This window comes from Limulus polyphemus, unplaced genomic scaffold, assembly GCF_000517525.1.
Source record: "Limulus polyphemus unplaced genomic scaffold, Limulus_polyphemus-2.1.2 Scaffold4927, whole genome shotgun sequence".
NCBI classification, from domain to species: Eukaryota; Metazoa; Arthropoda; class Merostomata; order Xiphosura; family Limulidae; genus Limulus; species Limulus polyphemus.
In genome coordinates this window covers 8,763-30,915 of record NW_013670537.1, presented here as the reverse complement: position 1 = coordinate 30,915, position 22,153 = coordinate 8,763, and the positions used below count along the sequence as shown (strand labels likewise).

Below are 22,153 nucleotides of genomic sequence, written 5' to 3'. Positions count from 1 at the left end.
ATACGAAATCTACATATTAGAAATCTAAAATAAAGATAAGAAAAATAAAAAAAAATAATGGCAAGATCTATTGCTTTTAAGTAAGGAAAAGATTCGTTATTAGAATTTCCTTTATTGTTTGATCAGTGGTTCCATACTTTTAACATCATGACCAGTTGTTATCACTTTACCACAACTATTATGCAGGAAATCAGCATTATGAACACAACTAAAATATCACGTAAAACGAACATTAGACCTACTTTTAGGCCTATGAAACTTACATTACGACTGAGCTCAGTACCTTTAGCTTCACAGTTAAATGTTTTGATACCACCAAAAGTATTCCTCTCATCAAAATGGTTATTTTGAATAAAAGCTTTAGTACTGACTGCTTTAAATTTAACTATTTTATCTTGAAGTTGAACTTGTTTAAGTTATGTTCAAGTAGACTATATTATCAGTACAAACACACTGTAAAAAAATACACAAGATGTGGAAAAATGTTGTAACAGATACTGTAAGAAGTTTATCACAAGCTGATTGTCTCCTCTCCATTAACGAACCATCTGCGAACAGAATTCCTTTAGTCCTTACATACCATCAATTAAACAGCAGAATTGTCCAATGCAACGTTAATTTACTAACAGCAGACCATATACCTGACCATATATTTATTTCCTCACGTTTAACTTCTTTCAAACGCGAGAAAAGTCTAAAAGACTGCTTAGTGCATACTAAATTACAAACTAAATCGACTTCTTCCACACAAGCCAACGGAACTAGAGCATGCGGACGAACTATTTGCCTCACATGTAACTATATCACTGACTTGATCACTTTCTCCACTGCTACCTTTACCTTTCACGTAAAAGGGCAATTCACCAGTACATCAGAGTATAACTATATCACTGACTTGATCACTTTCTCCACTGCTACGTTTACCTTCCACGTAAAAGGCCAATTCACTAGTACATCAGAGTGTAACTATATCACTGACTTGATCACTTTCTCCACTGCTACCTTTACCTTCCACGTAAAAGGGCAATTCACCAGTACATCAGAGTATAACTATAGCACTGACTTGATCACTTTCTCCACTGCTACCTTCACCTTTCACGTAAAAGGCCAATTCACTAGTACATCAGAGTGTAACTATATTACTGACTTGATCACTTTCTCCACTGCTACCTTTACCTTCTACGTAAAAGGCTAATTCACCAGTACATCAGAGTATAACTTTATCACTGACTTGATCACTTTCTCCACTGCTACCTTTACCTTCCACGTAAAAGGGCAATTCACCAGTACATCCGAGTATAACTATATCACTTGACTTGATCACTTTCTCCACTGCTACCTTTACCTTCTACGTAAAAGGCTAATTCACCAGTACATCAGAGTATAACTATATCACTGACTTGATCACTTTCTCCACTGCTACCTTTACCTTCCACGTAAAAGGCCAATTCACCAGTACATCAGAGTATAATTATATTACTGACGTGATCACTTTCTCCACTGCTACCTTCACCTTCCACGTAAAAGGCCAATTCACCAGTACATCAGAGTATAATTATATTATTGACGTGATCACTTTCTCCACTGCTAACTTCACCTTTCACGTAAAAGGCCAATTCACTAGTACATCAGAGTGTAACTATATTACTGACGTGATCACTTTCTCCACTGCTAGGTTTACCTTCCACGTAAAAGGGCAATTCACCAGTACATCAGAGTGAATCGTTTACTGCATTTGGTCTACTAGGTGCACTAATATCTATATTGGAGAAACTATATGGAGGTTAGGCGATAGATTTCGAGAGCATTTTCGACGTGTACACAATGGCATATTCGACCACCAAATCCCTAAACACTTTAATTCCCCAGACCATAAGCGAATTGATGACACGAGTGTACAAAAAATCTCATAGTGAAAGCCTAGAGCATAAGCTTATATTCAAAGTAAATTCAGTGACACTTAATGGTATTAACCAACGTTTCTTTTTCAAGTAATTACATATTCTGTTAGTATGTCTTTTATTACACATTTTATGAGTTGGTCTATTACTAATGTAACAATACTTTCTCATTTCTCTATATAAATATTACTTTTTTATTCCTTTCTATTTTCTATTTTACTACGTCATTTACATATTCTTGTAATTACGTAATTGTTTATATTTGATTGTTATATGACTAGGCTAGTATGTACGAGGAGTGTCCGAAAAGTTCGTGACCCGACGTATACCAGAACACCCTCTCCTAATATTGCTTTTATGTTCTGTGGAAGTTTTGCGGTGTTATTTGCTTTTCTATAAAATATTTGATCACGGTACAAAGTATGATCTTCTCCTTGACATTTAACACTTCCCCCTTTCTTTCCTTCAAAAACCCATAAAATATTTGATCACGGTACAAAGTACGATCTTCTCCTTGACATTTAACACTTCCCCCTTTCTTTCCTTCAAAAACCCATAAAATATTTGATCACGGTACAAAGTATGATCTTCTCCTTGACATTTAACACTTCCCCCTTTCTTTCCTTCAAAAACCCATAAAATATTTAATCACGGTACAAAGTACGATCTTCTCTTTGATATTTGACACTGATCTCTTCTTTCCTCCAAAACCCGCGAAACACAAAATAAACTTGTTATTTTATATGTTACGTGGTGTTTATTCATAAAAAGGTTCAACTTAATTAATATTTATCAGAAAAAATCATTATTTCCAGTTTTTTTAGGTCGGGCCACGAACTTGTCGGACAACCCTCATACAACGTTTTCTCTCTCATATTACACTTTTTATTCGTGTCCCACGTTCTGTTCTTTGCATGAGCTCTAACTATCATTATGTATTTTTTTTTATAAATTATAAATATTTGGTATATTTTGTAATTTTAACCACTAAACGAAGGGCATATGCCTGAAATGTAGCTAATAAAACAACTTTATTTAATAGATGTCTGTTTTAACTGTTTACAATATCTCTTGATATACCATAAGTAAGGCTTAAGCTCAGCAGTCCTATAAAACAGTAACATTCGGTATTTGCCAAATAATTTCATCATAGCACGAAATGAAAAGCAGTTCATTACATAAGTTTTGGTCTTTGGAGACGTTACTTACGGTATTCTTCATAGTAAAAGTAGAGCTTTATAAATTAAAACTCTAGCATTTCGGACTATAGCCTATACAACATTACAAGGCTTGTATATGGAGTAAGTAGCTTTGATAAACGTATAAACATATACTAGAACCTTATGTCAGCTTCTTTTTACCTTTTATAATAACTTGTTAAAACACTTGGATATACTTTTACATTAGCCTACATCTGAAACATAAGAAATATGGAAAGATTTCTGTTTTAAAGAATTTCGTTCCTTTTTAATCCTTCAAAAGAAGGGTTTCTAGCTCACATCGGTTAAATCTAATAAACTAACTATGTGATCTTCATTGTGGCGTCGCATAGCGACAGACATACCAGTCCATTTGCCCCCTAGTGTGGACTTACAACGCTAAAAACCGGGTTTCGTTACTCATGCTGGGCACAGCACAGATAGCCCATAACGTAGCTTTGTACCTAATGCCTAAAAAAAAACAAATAAGCTTTCGACATTAATGTAAATCTATTAAAGAATAACTTTAAAAAAAATTTGATGGAAATTATAGAGCATAAGTAAAAGTAGTTAAAATAAAGTTTAAACCTTTGGTTGGGTTTCCCAAACACGTGACAGCAGTCTTTCAAACCTTCCATGCGCTCTTCACGTGATTCGTGACCGTCGAGAAACAAAATTTCGAAAGTAATATTTTCAAAATGTAAGTATTTTTAATGAATTTACTCCCAAAGAGGGACCTTTTGTATTTATCCATTTTTTGTTCTCTGACGAACTTTTTAATGGATATAGACAGTTTAGTTTGTTTTGAATTTCGCGCAAAGCTACACGAGGGATATCTTAGCTAGCCGTCCCTAATTTATCAGTGTAAGATTAGAGGGAAGGCAGCTAGTCATCATCACCCACCGCCAACTCTTGGACCGTCACATTATAACGCCCCCACGGCTTAAAGGGCGAACATGTTTGGTGGAACCACCTGGCCATGCTAGGCCCAGATATAGATCACTTGGGAAAGATATACATATAATTTCAGGACAGTAAAAACAAGCAGCTTTTATTTTTCTGTTTAACACTTCAGAAATGAGTCTTGTTTTATAAGCTTGTAGCTCTGTATCCTGATTTTAAGACTGAATTTAGTTTTAATAGTATTATATTTGTTAAGACACTAGAAAATTCGTTTTCTGTTGTTAACAAAACCTCTAACTAAAGTGAACATTTTCATACTAGTTTGATAATACAAATTATATGTTTATTAATTTAAAATAGGTAAAAAAAGTGAATACTTCTCTTATTGAAGTGTATTTCCAAAGAACAGTCTGTGTAGAAAGTCTAAATTTAAATAACTTTTCGGTTATCTTTAATTCCATAGAGTGAGATTGAGATTGACTAAACGTTTTCCATATTTATCTCTTTCCCATAAGAATGACCATTGAGACGTATAAACCATGAGTTAACTTTTGCTTAAGAAACTTGTTAAAGCCTTTTCATATTATCGAGAAAAATAAGCACACAAAGAATAAAAATACTTGACATGGGATATCATAAACTTTTTTATGATACTGGCATAATAATTGTCATGGATTTTAATTAATTAATTTTATCTCAAACTTTAAGATAAATTATTATATTGTTATCAATGTATTTAATAATTACAGATAGAAATTCTGCTAAATGTTTATGAGTTATTGACAATAGAAATGGTTTCATATGAGAGCTGTAACAACCTAGCTAACATACGAGACAACAGTGAAGCACTTTTCAAATTAATGCTGACTAGTGTGGACACGGATTATCATTCTAACTTGATGCTGTCAACGTCTACTGCAAGTACAACCATTTATACCGCACGAGTTTATACTTCAGTCTTGAACAATGAACTATTCAAGATCCACATCCGATTATTAAGACCCGGTCATTATTATGCGGTAAGTTGTTTTAAAATAAAAGCCTTCAACATATCAAATAATAATTTCAACTTTATATTAAAATGGTAGAATATAATTTTTTTAGAATTATTAATACTTTTGCGCATAATATAAACTGTGATCAGAACCACCATTTGTTGTTACATTCTGTTAAGAAAAAATCATAATGATCAAAGTTCTTCAATGTATAGCATTTAGTTAAATTCGTGGCTTTGATATTTCAGTTGACAGAATTAAAAACATGTATCAATTCGTGGCTATGTGGAAAGGAAGTGACATGTCACCTTCATAGATTTAATGTTTTTATACACACCTTTTCATCTTCTACATTCCCGAAAAAAAGCGACTTGAAGAAGGCATCACTTGATTTAGTGCTCAGTCCTATTGTTCATCTCAAGATGTGGACTTCTGACAATAATTTAGAAAGTGAGCTCAACAATAGAAGTATTAAAATATTGTTTCAATCTCTGACAAGAGTAAAGAAGGTGGACACATTACAGGTTAGTTTCATGTTTTCAAAAAAATAAAACGTAATACTGCACAAACTTAGCCTATTTACTTTTCGACTTACTCATACCTTACTAATAAAACTACAATGGTAGGATAAACCACACAAAATCGATAGTTCGAGAGTTCTATTGAATTTTCTTACTCGCAAAGGCCTGCCCGTTCTCAACATTTCTTTAATGTATTGGGATCTGGGAAATATCCATTATGACCGATTTAGTCCCATATAATCTGCTTTTTTTTTAAATACTAATGTAGCTTAATTGGCTCTGCTCTTCTGCCTGATCTCACTTTCTGCTTAATTACTCTTTTTTGCCTCAGCGGGTGATTTGCTGGTTTCACCCTCCTTTTTTCAAGCTTGCTTCATTGGCGCTTTCTTCCACTTCGATTATTTGTGACTACCATATTCATTTTCTGACTGATTCATTATTTTCTCAATTTTTTGCATTTATTTAGCATTATCCTGAATTTATTTCCTTTACTATTTTAAAGTAGCAAGATCAAAAAATCTCCTGCCAAATACATTGTCTGACAAAATTCTACTTTATTTGCTTAAACTTTAGATTATTCAATGAAATAACCTTTTAAACTTATGAACTGTGTTAGAAATTGTGCACGAAAAGTAAACACAAATGTACCGGAGACATAAATTAAGTATCAGTTTCATTGCAGAGTGTCTGATGTGAGCTTGACCATCATCATTAAAGTGGCAAAAAATTACTGCGGCTGAATATCATCATTTGAAATTCAAACAGTCCATTTCCTGTATTTACAGCAGCCTTAACTCTACTTTCATCATCAATCTTTAATTTACAATAGCTAGTTGGACGTAAGACCTAACTCTTCAACCATCCCTCCGAATTATGATGGCATTTGTCTCTACGAGGGTGTAGAAATGCACGAAAGTGAGACATCACACGTAGTCTACATTGTACGTTGTGCCCTTTCTTCTGTTTTATAATGTATAGTTGTCTAAGCACAGCGTTGTGCCCTTTCTTCTATTTCATAATATATAGTTGTCTAAGCACATGTTTTCTCACTGTGCATGATTCAAAACAAACCTCTATCTTCTGGCTATATCCATGGTACTCCAGTGAACCTACACAATGGTCTTATTATTGGAAATGTGTCATCGATGTCTGTTTAATCGCATCTTTTAATTTCTTTACCAAGAGACCACCTGATTGTATAAAAACGTTGTTATATTCTGCCAGGAGGTTACTGAGAGTACTTCTACAGATTTTGATTGTATTTGTTAACACATTTCTGAATTTTTTATGTGTTTTAAAACATGGTTTAAGTGAATAAATGCTAATAATAGATTTTACTTTATTTACTTATGCTGGCTGTTAGAGTAAAAACTTCAACTGAGTTTATGTAGTACTGCAATAGTGGCGGCAATTGTTTTCATTGCATTCCTCCATAGATAGTGCTAGTGCACTCTCTGAGATATATTAGACGTTTGGATGTTCTCTTCCCTCACTGTGTCTTTTTTTTTTTCATGATTAATTGATAAAATCGTGCAATTCTTGTGCTTTGCTTTCCCTTCTTATGTCCATTAACTTTATTTTCCTCCCACCCCTCTCTAGTTTCTGATCTTTTTTCCATCCCTACATCCTAACAATTTTAAAATAAAATTTTTTGTTACTAGTTATTGCATTTTTTACGAGTCGAAGTCTTGGCTTCCAATGAGGCGGTAACTTTTAAGTGGGAGGCACCTTTTCACCAACTTATTCAGTTCTATTCTATAGGGAGCCATAACACAATTTACAGACATTTCTGGAAGCAAGATAACTCATGACCAGGATACTGCACGACGCGGTAAAGAGTATACTCTAGATTATCTGCTTCCACATAACGCATATAATGGCTTGCTGATCAGAGATCGGGATATTAAATTTGAACTGTAACTAACTTATCATGGATCACTTGCCGCTCTAGGTATGAAATGACACATCCTAAGGAGTAGTGAAGTGTTGTAGTGTGCAGGCTGGTCGTAGGCACACTGTGATATACGAGTTACAACTGACCGAAAAGAAGAAGAATCGATCTTTTTGCGGTCCGTTTTTTAGAAGGTGAGCGAAATCTGAAAATCATGTTACAAAGTTGATTAGTAACTAAAAATTATAATATAATATCACAATAACTAGTTTACTTAGTTATTTGCAGAAGTGGTAAACGGACGAATAAAACAATGATTATATATATATTAAACAACAGTTGAGTTTAAGTGTGAACATTTAGAACAATATCTAACAGAACCGACCGCCCATTACTTAAACGCAGCCACTCATCTATTCGTTCACATTCTGAAACCACAAGTCACAATATTTCATTTAACGATTTCTCTGTCATTACCACAGGACCTTCAGACCTTGAACTCTACATTAAATAAAGTCTACTCGTAGCTAAAGACCGCCTGAATTTTAACGACTCACAAAGTTCTTTGGATCTAAAATCGTTCTCAATTTCACACTTAAACTCAACTGTTGTGTAATATATAATCATTGTTTATTCGTCCGTTTACAACTTCTCTTAATAACTAAGTAAATTAGTAATTATGACATTATATTGTGATTTTAGTCAGTAGCATCTTTGTAACATGATTTTCAGCTTTCGCTTAAGATTGAATGAGTGCATTCCGAAACTTTCGAACTTTGTAAATAAAATATTCTGTGTTTTATCAACCGTCTTTATCTTCATTATTAGACTTCTTCACAATATGCTTTATGTAGTATTCAGTGTTATGTTATTCCTATTATGATTTTTCTTTTTGGTAGGTGCCAAAGCTCTTATTTTAACGTTAAATTATATTACGTACAATTGAGGTCCGAAAGCACAGTAACAGGGAGGCTAATAAACTGATAACCTAATTCAGAGTTTTTGTAAAAGCGTTTCGTAGCTTAACTTTTACACGTAATCAAGACTATTTATTAAAATAATTGTAATTATTATTCTGTAAGCATACTATTTTTTGCAGTAGATGTCCTTACAAAAATAAAACATGTAGAAAATAAAGACTTTAATTTTCATGTGCAATTGCTTTAACATGTTTAACATGGCCTTGTCTGCTTTTTTTTCTTAGTGTGTAACATGGAACATAAACCTTTGGGAAGCAACACCATGTCTTAACGTTAAATTGATTAACGGAAATATAGAATGCAACTGTCCTATAATGAAATACATAGGGTAAGTACTACTGTTTGTAACAATTAATGTCTTACCTTATTGAAATTCAAAGTAAACAACCTGTAATTCAACTAACAGGTTTTTCAGCATTTGTTACATCTTTATAGAATGACATTTTTTGGTAACAATAAAATTCCCGTTTGTGGAATAGCTAGTTTATTATTTTATAATAACAAGATAATAAATTATGTATGATGGTTGGTTTCCTAAAGTAATACTATTGTCATCAGTACAAATAAAATCTCCTCTGTTTGTTGCTGCACTGTGTAAAGCAATCTCAGCCTATGGATATTTCGAGGCTGTCTTAGAATATTTATGGACTTTATTCACCACAAACTTTAATTATATTTGTAATAATTATGTTTTTTTTTTATCAGAAAAATTATAATTGCGTTTGTGATGTTTGCCCATTTCATGGATGTATTTACTCCAACTAGTCAACTTGATCATATTTGTCATGTAGAAAGTTTGTTTGTTTGTTTGTTTGTTTTGAATTTCGCGCAAAGCTACACGAGGGCTATCTGCGCTAGCCGTCCCTAATTTAGCAGTGTAAGACTAGAGGGAAGGCAGCTAGTCATCACCACCCACCACCAACTCTTGGGCTACTCTTTTACCAACGAATAGTGGGATTGACCGTCACACATGTAGAAAGTTGTTGTATGAAAACATTCCTTCATCTCTCGGATGTTAAGCAGTTCCAACAGGACATCTGTACAACATTTCTCTTGCGATCTGTAGAATTATTCGTAATTGTAGAAGAGTCGAACAAAACAAACCAGAGTTTTTGAAATGTTCCAGAATATTAATTATGATATTCACGAGTGTCACAGATTACTAGGTCGCGGGTTCGAATCTCCGTCCCATCAAACATGCTCGCCCTTTCAGCCGTGGGGGCGTTATAATGTGACGGTCAATCCCACTATTCGTTGGTAAAAGAGTAGCCCAAGAGTTGGCGGTGGGTGGTGATGAATAGCTGCCTTCCCTCTAGTCTTACACTGATAAATTAGGGACGGCTAGCGCAGATAGCCCTCGTGTAGCTTTGCACGAAATTAAAAAACAAACAGATTACTCAAAGATTTAATGTAAAGACGAATGTACTTAAAATAGTTAAAATTGTATGACTTTGTTTAAACTTAATAAATCAGTAAACAAAACAAATAAGATGTGTCACATTTTCTCCAGGCTTATTTGTTGGTAGTGAAGAAAATTTACGAATAAAAATAACTGGAAAAATGGTATTTTTAATTTTTTATGAATATTTTAATTATTTTAAAGAGTATTTCAAGAAAAAAATAATTGTTTAAAGCCGAATATTAATTCAAAACCATTTCACCGTTTAGTTATTATAATAATGATAGGATATCATAAGTTTTCAAAATAATACAGAATTTATTATATTAATGTTCACAGTAGTAACATTCTAAATACAGTATAAACGAGTCATTATTTCATGAAATAATTGTTGGTTGTTCAGCATAACCCTACTATAAAATAATCACCTTTAACTTTATCGATGGCTCGGCATGGCCAAGTGGTTAGGTAGCTTGACTCTTAATATGAGGGTCACTGGTTCGAATCCCCGTCCCACCAAACATGCTCGCCATTTCAGCTGTGGGGCATTATAATATGACAGTGAAGCCCACTATTCGTTGGTCAAAGAGTAGCCCAATAGTTAGCCGTTGGTAATGATGACTAGTTTCCCTCCCGCTAGTCTTTCACCCCTAAACTAGAGACGGCTAGCGCAGATAGCCCTCGTGCAATTTTACCGAAATTCAAAACAAATTATTCAATTGTTTTAATATAATCTTTACATTCAAGGCTGTAATTTGGGATTGTCTATTTACACTAAACTTAAACTAATTGAAAGGCTGTTGAGCTTTATGATCTTAGTTTTTAATAACCTATGATAATAATAACCATTAACATGTAAAGTAAACTGTTTTTTGGTATAACTTAACTTTGATAGCATCCATTGTAATTTAATATTTTTCACCTCGTGCGTGACCAAGTGATTAGCGTGCCGAACTATGGATCTACAGGTCCATCTTTCGTAGCAATTTACCACCGAAACTAAACAAATAAAGAAACACACTTTGTACTATAGGGCTGTGGATTCGTTGTCAAGGTGAAGGCCAAACTTCATTATTCAACGAAAAAACGGTAGCCGAAGTTGATGCTATTGACTAGTTTCCTTTCATGTAGTCTATCAGTTCAATATTATGAACGGCTGGTGCAAATGTTACTTGAGTAACTTTGAGCGAATGTCCGAAAGCAGGTAAATAAATAAACATGGAATGCTTTTTCTACATGTACTTTTCGATAGTGTCCCTAATCTCAACCATCTCTTCAGATTATCTCAGCAGAGAACTATTACTCTGCAGTAGGTTAAGGTATCCTTTGGTACCAACTAGTCGAGGTAGAATATGGTTGTACATCACTTTGTCCTCCAGCCGGAGTTCCTCTGTTCAAAACTCTTAGTCTAGGTCCTGTATGCATTAGCTAGCCCTCCTTGGAGAAAGTCTTAGTAACTAATAGATTATACAAATCCGTCTATACTGAAGTATCGCTTAGTTGATGTAGAAGACGAAGGAAAGATGAGGATAGAAACAGGTACTGTACTCGTGACCCAATTCTTTTTCCATCGATCTAGAGAGAATCGTCATATTTTCCATATATTTTCACACAGATGTTTGGGCCCCAAACATGTCTTGTTTTTGTCGGACAATCATTTTCTTCTAGTCCACATGAGGTATACACTGCATGACCTTCAAGAGATATTTTCTTTTTGGTGTCATGTGAACTGTGTGAAGGTAAAGTTTCTTATGTTTCTTGAGGGTGTAGATAATTTGCTCCTTTTCTGGTGACTTAGGTATCTTTGCTGGCAAGTGTTTCTTTAGATCATAGAAAATATGTGAAACAAGGCTTGTTCTTGTAGTATCTGACGGTAAACTATTTAGTCATAAACTGCAATATCTCGACAGTTTTATCAACATTCGTTCAAACGATGCTATGTTCAGAGGAATAGAGTCGTGTACGTCTGTTCACGTAGTCATGACTTTTTAACAATTTGCTAGACACATTATTAGGCATAGAACGATGAGGTCTCAAAGTGTTTTCAATGACAGTTTCAAGAATAAACTCAATTATTACTCCTTTTATTCGATGTTAAGAACCTTCGATATGCACTACTACATCTCTGTATTGCATCTCGATCATAAAGCATGTCTTCTGCTTCATGATCTTTCCTATACGTATGAGAAGATTCAAGACGTAAAAGTTGCAACCGTAGAATGTTATGAGATGCTAGAAAGTATTTCTCTATGAGTAACTGCTAGGCTCTTTTGATGTCTTAGGCATAGTTACTTTGCAAGGTAATAACTGACCCTTAAAAGTTTGTGTTTTCAAAGTGTTATTTATTATTTACATAAATGTGGCAAAACACACTCATATTGGCTAACTTTCTGTTAATTTTCACGTTCTGTAGCCTCTAGTACATAAATGTGCTAACTTTTATGATAAAAACGACTTGAGTTCATTAGGTTAACCTCATTTCTTGTCATTGTTCCTTTAATTACTTATTCTGGTAGTTTGTGTATGACACACTTTCATTTCCCCACAATATTTACAAATAGTCTCTGATTTTTCTCTCAGTATCATTTCAGTGTCACTCTATCATCCGCACAACGTTATGCTTTATATTTGATATTTTACTAGCAAACATCTATATGCATATATAGATATATATAGAGAGAAATATAGATATTTTTCCTATCCTAAATCCCAGATTAGTAATGCGAGCCTACCTGTGATCAACTTTATATACGTTTTCTTAGGGCTTTAGCTTTAGTGTTAAGGTTAATCCGTATCATGCCATTTCAATATCACCTTAGTAACGGACATTGACTTTATTAAACCAGGTAAATAAACAAGTATTGTACTTGAATTCACCCATTGATTTTCATTCACCCTGTAGGAAGGTTACTGGGTCTGGTTAGTTCTGTGTCTTCAAACATTAGGTGGAGGCGATGATGTGAGTGTTTATAAATGTATTATTCTACGAATTTTACTCTAACTTTTTTATTATGAACTCTGTCCTATTTTCGCTCTAAAACAGGCCAGCCTAATCAGAGTCTCCGTTCAGTAATCGTCGTCGCCAGTAGAAGTCATGTGTTAAGCCAAGTTTATTTGTTTCTTTTTGTTGAATTTCGCACAAAACTACTCGAGGACTACTTGCGCTAGCCGTCCTTAATACTGAAATGTTTGTATTATTTATTGTTAACTATAAAGTTGCATAATTGGCTATCTGTGCTCTACCCACAGTAGATATAGCAATATGATTTTGAGCCTAATAAGCCTTCAGCAAGATGTATATATAAAATACGTTTTTATAAATAGCTGCTGGAACGCATGTAACCCAACAACAGTGACTGTTGAAAGACATACGTTTCATATGCAAATTTCAGAAACCGCGCATGGGAAAAATTTTCAACCATGAAGAAAACCATTATCATGTACTCTGGGTCATTTATACGTACGTATTTAAGAATGCAAAAGTCGTGATTCATGAGTGATTTATTCTGCCCTCATGACTGTGGCTCAGAGGTATGTAGGGGAAGTATTGACTTGTTTGTTTGTTGCTAAGCAAAAAGCTATAAAAATGGTTATCTCTACTCACCCGGTATAGAAATCTGGATTTTAGCGTTATAAGCCCCAAGACTTACCATTGAGCCATAGTGGGACGAAAGTAAAGAAATAACATTGTTTACTGTTGATATACAACCCTGCCGAACATACGCTGGGACAAATATAACCCAACCGTTCTGAATTGGTTATTTGTGCTTTGAAAATAAATAACAAAAATATAATAATTAAGACTGGTAAAATAAATAGTAAATCTTTATGCTTCATTATTTTTTCTAGGGATAAGTCATAAAAAAGATTATCTGTATTATATATCCGTTTTTCACAGAATTGTCCATTTATGTTATTTTTTCCATCAACAGTGGCAGGTGGATTATCATATGTTTTACGTACATAACAAATATATTTCTTTACAGGGTTTTCAGAACGTCTGAAAAAAAAAATGAACCAAGTACAGTAGAATTAAACTCCCGTGTGTTAAAGGATTTAATAACAGGTAAGATCAGTCCCCAGATACTTCATACTTAAAAAGTGATGATTCCAAGACATGTGAGAGAAGTTTGTGAAATATGATTAGGACTCATTAAAGCTTAAACCTATATTCATTTGACATATATATAATTTCAGTGGAAATATTTCTGATTACTTTTGTGGACAATTCTGTTTGCAGAGGAGATCTTTCGGTCAATACCATAACTACTTATGCTTGCTTTCAGGTCTGACATAAATAGCATTTTAAATTACTTAAAGTGTTGCACCAACCACATAAATTATTTATTGGCAGGTCTGTAAGCACTAGTTTGTAGCAAAGTAAAGTGGAGATTCTATTACACACTATTTATACTGAACACATGTACTGGGGCTGTTAGATATGAAGTATTTGTGTTATGTACATTTTATTCTTTTGATGCGAGATTTAATAAAAGTTATAACTTAAATTGATGTGTTCACGTAAGTTTTAATGTGATATAATTATTTAATTTGTTTGATTAGATATAATACAATATAATTTATTTAATTTGTGATATAAGATATAATTCAATAGCAAATCATATGTGTATATATATATATTATTTACAGGATTTAATTTATTTCTTCAACATGCGTGATAACAGATATTTTCACTTTACGAATTTACTTATTTCACCCTTTTACTTGATTTCCTGTATTATGTCAATGTATCATCAATGGTTATAATATCTCAGTAAAACAATAATGATTATATTTTTTTGTTAAAGTGCCGACAGGAAGTATTACAGATACAACTATTTGGTGTTGTTTTAATTTCTTTATATTTCTTGTGAGTGGAAAAAAAGTTCTCCAATAACTTCATAAAATAGCTGTTTACATTCATCAAATTAACTGAAATACTATTTGAAATATTTTATATAGATTCGCGAAAAATCCTGAAGTTTCTGTTTGAAAATGCCCCCCAGTGGCTCAGCGGTATGTCTGCGGACTTAGAATGCTAGAAACTGGGTTTCGATACCCGTGGTGAGCAGAGCACGGCTAGCCCATTGTGTAGCTTTGTGCTTAATTTCAAACAAACAAACAAACTGTTTGAAAAATACATTTTATTCCAGAAATATGACAAATATTACACGATATGTATTATAATAACAGAATTATTCAGAACAAACATCCTTATACCAAATAAGTGACTTCCTTGCATTGAATTTCTAATCAAGTTTCGTGACAATAAGTTTAATATGGTGTATAACGACCATTAGATGTGACAGTAAGCCTGTTAGAGTCAGCTTTAGTGCATACATATCTCATGAAATAAGTGGTTGTGGAATGTAGCACTAATGATGTAAGAAGCGTTTGGGATATTTCGACTAAGTTACTCATACTCAGATCGTCTGTGCTAAAAAAATGGATCCACTGAAAGTGTACACGGGAAAGTGTTGTGATTTAAAACAGCAGATTTGTAATTACATCCATAGCAAACAATTTAATTAGCGATAGGAACTGCAACTTAGGAAATAAGAAACTCTTTATATCTGAGTTTACATACAGATTGCAACCAATGGGACATTCATAACACCTACGAATTCTGCGTCTTGCACTGGGAAGAAAGAATGATTATACAAAGAATAAATCATGCTATTTATTGTTTACTCTGGATGAAAAGGTCTGGGTTCAACTGGTACCTTGTAAACACTTTTTTACAACTATGAAGAGTGTTGAGGATGGTACCACGGCTTGAATCTGTTTTACCTGATTTTACCCGTTGGTGATATTTTAGCATCAGACAATATTATGCGCCCGTCACAATCTTAAGTAAGATGCATTTATTCCAAAATTATAATGTTCCCTGTTTGATCACCGAGAATAGCTCAAATAACACATACTTTCTCTGCTATGAGAGCGTTTTATTTCGCTAATTGACAATCAACCATATCGTCTAGAAATAGAAATATGGTGGCGTAAGAACACAGAAACATGTGGGGTCTTTCTAGGGCTGGTCCCTGTTTTTTAATAAATTATTAATTTTGTAATTATTTTAGCGTTGTACTCAGTTTAATTGTGTGTGTATATATATATATATATCTTGCACAAGTGCCGTTTTAAATTATTTACTTTGTCTGTGTTTAATAAGAGCTAAGAGTAACTGTAACCAAAGATAAATTCACTTTATTTCACTGTAGAATGTAATAGTTATCGTAAAGTAAGGAAATTTTGTTTCAGCTTATCTTAGCTTGTTAACTTTATTTTCCGATTTTCAGTTTTGGCTTTTGCTAAAACTTTAATTCAACTTAAAATCATAGCCTTTGAATAAATTATCTGCAGTGTTCTTATCAGTTTGGCACGTTTGGCCCTATTTGTTTTCTGTTTTGCTTTTTATCAATAAACATTTGTGTACTTGGAAACCTATCGTTCTCGAGTCTTTCTACTTGATAATCTCGGTTACAAATAGGAGAGACCACTACACACTACACTCCGTATTCCGGTATTCTCTGGATCTCCAATCAATCGGCCCAACTGAATGTTCTGCAGGAAAACCCTCTTGCATAGGAAATATTTAAAGGAACCATTGATGATTTTATTGTCTTGAAATTTTTACGTGTTCTACAACAATTCCTGTAGGTTGAATCCGAAAATGATATCCATTTTTCTCCATCACGTACAGATTTTTTTACAAAACGTCATAACGCAATGCATAAAAGAAAGACCACAACACGTAGTTTGAGACTAAAAGACGTAAATGTCATTAAAAATGAGGATGCATATTCGTTTCACATCATTGTTTTTCCCTTTGCTTTAGTTCGTTTCCATTTTTATTAACGAACATAATAATAAATAATGTCCATTGTGGTAAAAAAAATAATAGTTTGATTTAAGTAAGAGTTTTTTTTCTTCCCAATTTGTAAAAAATCCTTACGTAATAGAAAACAATTAATATTATTTCTGAAATCTGCGTAGCTGGATTATGGAAAATCTGTTATTAAAACCAAAACAACTTTTATGAAGTTTAAATTTGCAGGCCTGTGCTATTTGTGTTAATGTGATATTTCAGATCTAAAGTACAACATCAGTTTTTAATGCTATAGGAAAGAACCATATTTATTTCACAATGATAACTGATCTTATCATATACTACTCCATTATCAACAGAAGATTGAAACAAATAACATTCAGATATCTTTTGGTTATCCGACGTCCTCTGTCTGAATCCATCAGTGATGTCTCTAAAATTATATCTAACAAAAACCAATAAAGGTAATAAAAGTGCTGAAAAGTGCTTCATTACTACTGACTTTTGACTTTCTTCATTATCAGAAGCAGTCCAAGTGACCTTAGGTTTCAATGCTACTATCAAGGAAGAAGCTCCGGAGATAGAATCACACATAAGGTATCAGTTAGCTTCTATCCTGGAGGTTGAAGAATCGAGAATCATGAATCTTGTGTTAATATCAGGTAATTTAAGATTTATTTTACAAAACATTTCACACACTGAGGTTTTGACTCGTAGAAATACAGGAGAAGAATTAGCGACATTTATTAGAAGTATTAGTTCATTCAAATGAAGATTTAATATATCACCGCACTTGATTAATAAAATATAAACAGAATTCTGTAATGAAACATGTCAACATATTTAAATTATTCTTCGTAACATTTTTAATTGGCCGTTTGCGTTTCTGTATCAAAATCATTGGAATTGAAGCATCTCAGAAATATTACTTTCTGTTTTAGGATTGACCGTAGGAAAATGTTATATTACTAGCTCTCTCACCTCCCACGCTTGCTTTTAATGAAACATGTGAAAAAAATCTGTTTGCTAGTGTGTGTGTGTGATGATGGATAAACAACAAATATTTATTGGTGGTTTTTAACAAATAATGACGTCTCACTGTTTGTTTGATTGTTATATATATATATATATATTAAGTACACCTTAAAACACATTTCTTTTTCTTCCTATCTTAATATTGTACATTATAACCGTTGATAATTCTTTACAGATTTGAAAGTAGTCACCTTTGTCATAAAATTAGAACACAGCTCCAGGGTTTTAAGTCGACTTGAAGATCTTGTAAGAAACAAAGAATTGCGTCTAGTAGATCAAGATGGCAATCTGGTGGAGGTTGTTCCTCATCTGTTCTTTGTTAAAAATGTGTTTTTGCCTTCATTGTCAGGTAAGTTTTTGAAATACTTTTGTTTCTCTGTTTGACAAAGTCATTTATGTAATTCATAAAGAGGTCATTTTCATATAACATTATACTGATAAAAACTTTGCAAAGGGAAAAACACTGTTGGTGAATATTTTCGTGAATGGGATACTTATTTAAACTAGGATATCGTGTTTAAAAACATTGAGTATTTATCTCAAGTTCAAGGTAGGAACGCTGTAAGCATAATCAATCTATAGTATAAACGTACAGTATTGTTTATAATGGTGGAAGTTTTCCTTATTATTTTATAAAATCAACTTACAAATACAAATATATACATCTAAATATTTCAGGTATTCAAAACGTTCCGTTCCCTTGCTTGTAAATCGGAAGGATTCGTCTAATTAAGTAACTATTATCAAGAATAATACAGGAGCACAGTCAACAACTGTAGATTTATCAGCATGTCTGGAAGTACATAGAGTAATTACATCTATTTGTTTGTTTGTTTGTTTTGAATTTCGCGCAAAGCTACTCGAGGGCTACCTGTCCCTAATTTAGCTGTATAAGACTAGAGAAAAGGCAGCTAGTCATCACTACCCACCGCCAATTCTTGAGTTACTCTTTTACCAACGAATAGTGGGATTAACCGTCACAATATAACGACCTCATGAGCGTGTTCAGTGGGACGGGGATTCAAACCCGCGACCCTCAGATTGCGAGTCAAGCGCATTAACCACCTGGCCTTGCCGGGCCCAGTGAATTTATAGCTACTGGTATGTTATTCACAAGAAAAGTTGTTGGAAACTATTAATTTACGTGAAGACTATACATGTTCATGAACTCATTTACAGAATACACATCCATAACATTATTCAATACACACAACATCGCTATTTATAAAAGAAACAGGTAAACTGAACAATAATAGTCGAATATTTTTATTCTCAGTAACTTAATGTTCTGGTTACTCTGTAAGTTTATTTAATGCACCTTAAACTTATTTTCAACTCATTACAGCCAAAATAATATTTATATTTTGATCCGAAATATTTTGTTGTTAATTATTAGGTTTATCCTACTTTAACAACATATACAATCACCCTCAGAAACGCTTTAAAGTTTTATGTTTTTTTTAAACAGCAACAGTTACTACATAACATGCTTATTCAACTATTTATTTTTGTTCCGAGGTAGGTCAGCTATAAGTTGGCGAACTTACAACGCTAAAAATTCGGGTTTGTTTCCTTGCAGTGGCTAGAGACAGAAAGCCCATTTTATAGCTTTTTCTTAATAACAAAAGCTTCTATTTTTGTTTTAATTAGCGAGGAAATCTCACAAGTTTAGCAAAATAAAATGAAAAGAATTTTAAATTGAAGAGGATTGAAGGATTTTCTTGTATTTTTCAGAAAACAAAACGAAATATGGTACAATTATTTACATCCTAGTGGCATTGCTACTCGTTGTAAGTTTTCTGATATGCAACATAATAACCCTGAAGAAGAAGATGAAACGATGTAAAAGAATTGGTGTACGTTCCATACCTACCGAGACGAACAGTGTCTTCACAAGACATGCATAATTGGTTTAGATGTAGTGTTATACTTTGTTGAGATTGGTGTGATATATAAAGTAATTGATAATTATCACTACAATTGTATAAATGTTGCACAATATTCTGTAATTACCCAAACACTGGGCACATTGTTTCATGATAATCATTCACAACAAACATAGTGCGTGTGTGTGTGTAGTGTTTTAAGAGTACTTAATTGTATTTATATTATTTTTTAGATTAGTAATTGTATTTTGGAGCTGTGACGATTGCTTCACTTTTTTTATTGTATTTTAACCAACCAAACAAACTAATGTGTTCAGCGTGATTATTTTTCTAAAGCTGGAAGTGAGTCAACATCATTTCCTTTAAAAGACGCATTTTGAACCAAATATTGTACTTAACGTTTACTAGCTTGTAAACTCATATTATGTTTGAAGGCTTGATTTGAATTGAAGAGCAAAATAAAAGTATTTATTGACTCAGTTCCTTCGAGTAGTAAATATTATTCAATGTATGACCATCTAATGATAATTACTGTAAAGAAAGATGTGGAGCGTGAAGATAAATGCCACCATCGTATTGCACATTGATCTCAGTTGTCAGATGAAGTTTCGTTGTTCAGAAACGTTCCTGACTAATTCCAAAATCTACTAGATTATCATGGGGTCAGATAATGCTCCATTACATATATTTCAATTCCGTCCTTGGCCACAGGTGACTTAAATCGTTGCCGTGTATTATCCGAGCTTGTTAATTAATGTTTTAGTGTTCCATAGAAACCACTGGTCTCTAGAATTAAGGTTCACTAATATCGTTCAGAAAATAATCAAATACCAAAAAAATGCAGGTTCTGAAAATAATATGCAAAGTGCCAAGATGAACAGGATAACGAAAGAAAAACAATTAATCAATATATTTATTCACAAACTGTTTTTCTTGGTATCTTATTTACTATTTTCCTTATCTTTTTGTTATGGTTTTTCACCATATAACCACATCATCATGTAACAATTTGTCTATACGTGTTGAGAATGAATTTTCTAAAATATTCTCATACAGACACCAACGCAAGAAGAATACAGGTTCACACAGGATAAGGATAGGAGTAAGAATATTCAAATACCATACTTTCATTTCACATCAAAGCCTTAGTGTGAGAGCTTACAATCCTTAGATAACCTACATCAATGACTATTCTAATTAAAATGGAGTAAGAAGAAAATCCCCAACTCATGATAACTTGTACAAGTATCTGTTTAACCTCTTCAATTGACTTACAACCTTTTTACATCAGTTTTACGAGGAAGACATTAACTATGTGCACCATGTCTCCGTGAAATTGGAAAAAAACGATCGTGAATATGTATGACCTAATATATATTCTCAAGACCCAGTAATGTTTATTGCTGATATTCATACAATCTTATACATACATTTATTTTTTGGGGGTACAATAAGCGATGCACGTGTAAAAGCTAAATTTCTTTGGGCAAGATGTGTTACGGACCCTATAAGAACAGCACAGTTTTGTCCAGCATATCAATCCATACATGTTTTTATATATACGTATAGCATACAAAACAATATGGTGCTATGGATTTTTCCCTTCATGAACTTCAACCCATATTCAAGTAAATCTGATAAATTACTGTGAGCTTGAGAAGCTAAATGACTTCTGAACATACAGCTTGTATTCAGAAACCAGAAGTTCACAGTTGACGTCTCCTACATATAAAGCGACCTATGCATGCAACATAAAGATTTTCACTCGATTTGTAGAAACTAAACAACTAGAAATACTCAATTGTTTTTACAAATTAACACTAGATCCTTGTTTATTGGTAATGGTGATGTTGAGTTCTGGAATATAACAATGTAAACGTTATTACAGCTATTACTTCAGGTGGGCTGGAGGAAACCGACGTTGTTGATTACGTGAATCAATAATAAATTTACAATATAACTGAGTAAAATGGGTTTTCCACATTTAGAGTAGAGTGAAAATAAAATTATTATTCCTAAAAATACTGCATAAAAATAGTGAGTTTACTTTAGTTTATTACATACTTACTTACAAAACTAGATCATTGACGTGTTTCTAGATCTGAAAACTCGTTCAATATCATGGATTGTACTGAAATAAACAGAAAAGTTGAAACTAGTATTATCTTGTGTATAATGTATATCTTTAGATAAGCATTTGAAAAATCTTTATTAATTTCAATAGTGAAAGGAACTAAATAATATTCTGCTATTGGAAACTAAAATGTAACTCTGTGGAAGGTACTTGAGATTTTACCACTCCTGTTTCGAATTCTAACACAACATTAAACGTCATGTTGATGATCATAAGATACATTTTACTGGAACTTTCATTGATTTTTAGACAGGTTTTTATTAAACCATTTGGTTTATTCACACAAAGGAAAGACATGAGAGGGTTTTAGAAGTGTTATTAAATCATAAGAGCTTGAAGTTAAGTATACTTTGCCTCCTCCCCCTCAGCAATAAGTCTGAAGGCTCTTGTTAAATACATGGTTTTGACACTCGTGGTGGGCAAATGAGCAGATAGCCCATTTTTTAGCTTTTTGCTTTATAAAATACAAATAAGACAAAA

At 33.1% G+C, this 22,153-nt stretch overlaps 1 protein-coding gene across 1 annotated transcript in view; it reads left to right on the top strand.

Moving 5' to 3' along the window:
• The window catches only part of LOC111088986, a 35,273-nt gene extending 15,554 nt beyond the window's left edge, over positions 1-19,719 (top strand). Inside the window, exons 6-12 of the mRNA XM_022400488.1 lie at positions 4,753-5,022; positions 5,247-5,522; positions 8,615-8,718; positions 13,776-13,855; positions 17,143-17,280; positions 17,829-18,002; positions 19,388-19,719. Of these exons, the coding sequence (XP_022256196.1) occupies positions 4,753-5,022; positions 5,247-5,522; positions 8,615-8,718; positions 13,776-13,855; positions 17,143-17,280; positions 17,829-18,002; positions 19,388-19,560 (1,215 nt within the window). The 3' untranslated portion in view covers positions 19,561-19,719. The remainder of the gene's footprint in view (positions 1-4,752; positions 5,023-5,246; positions 5,523-8,614; positions 8,719-13,775; positions 13,856-17,142; positions 17,281-17,828; positions 18,003-19,387) is intronic.
• The last annotated feature ends 2,434 nt before the right edge of the window (positions 19,720-22,153 follow it).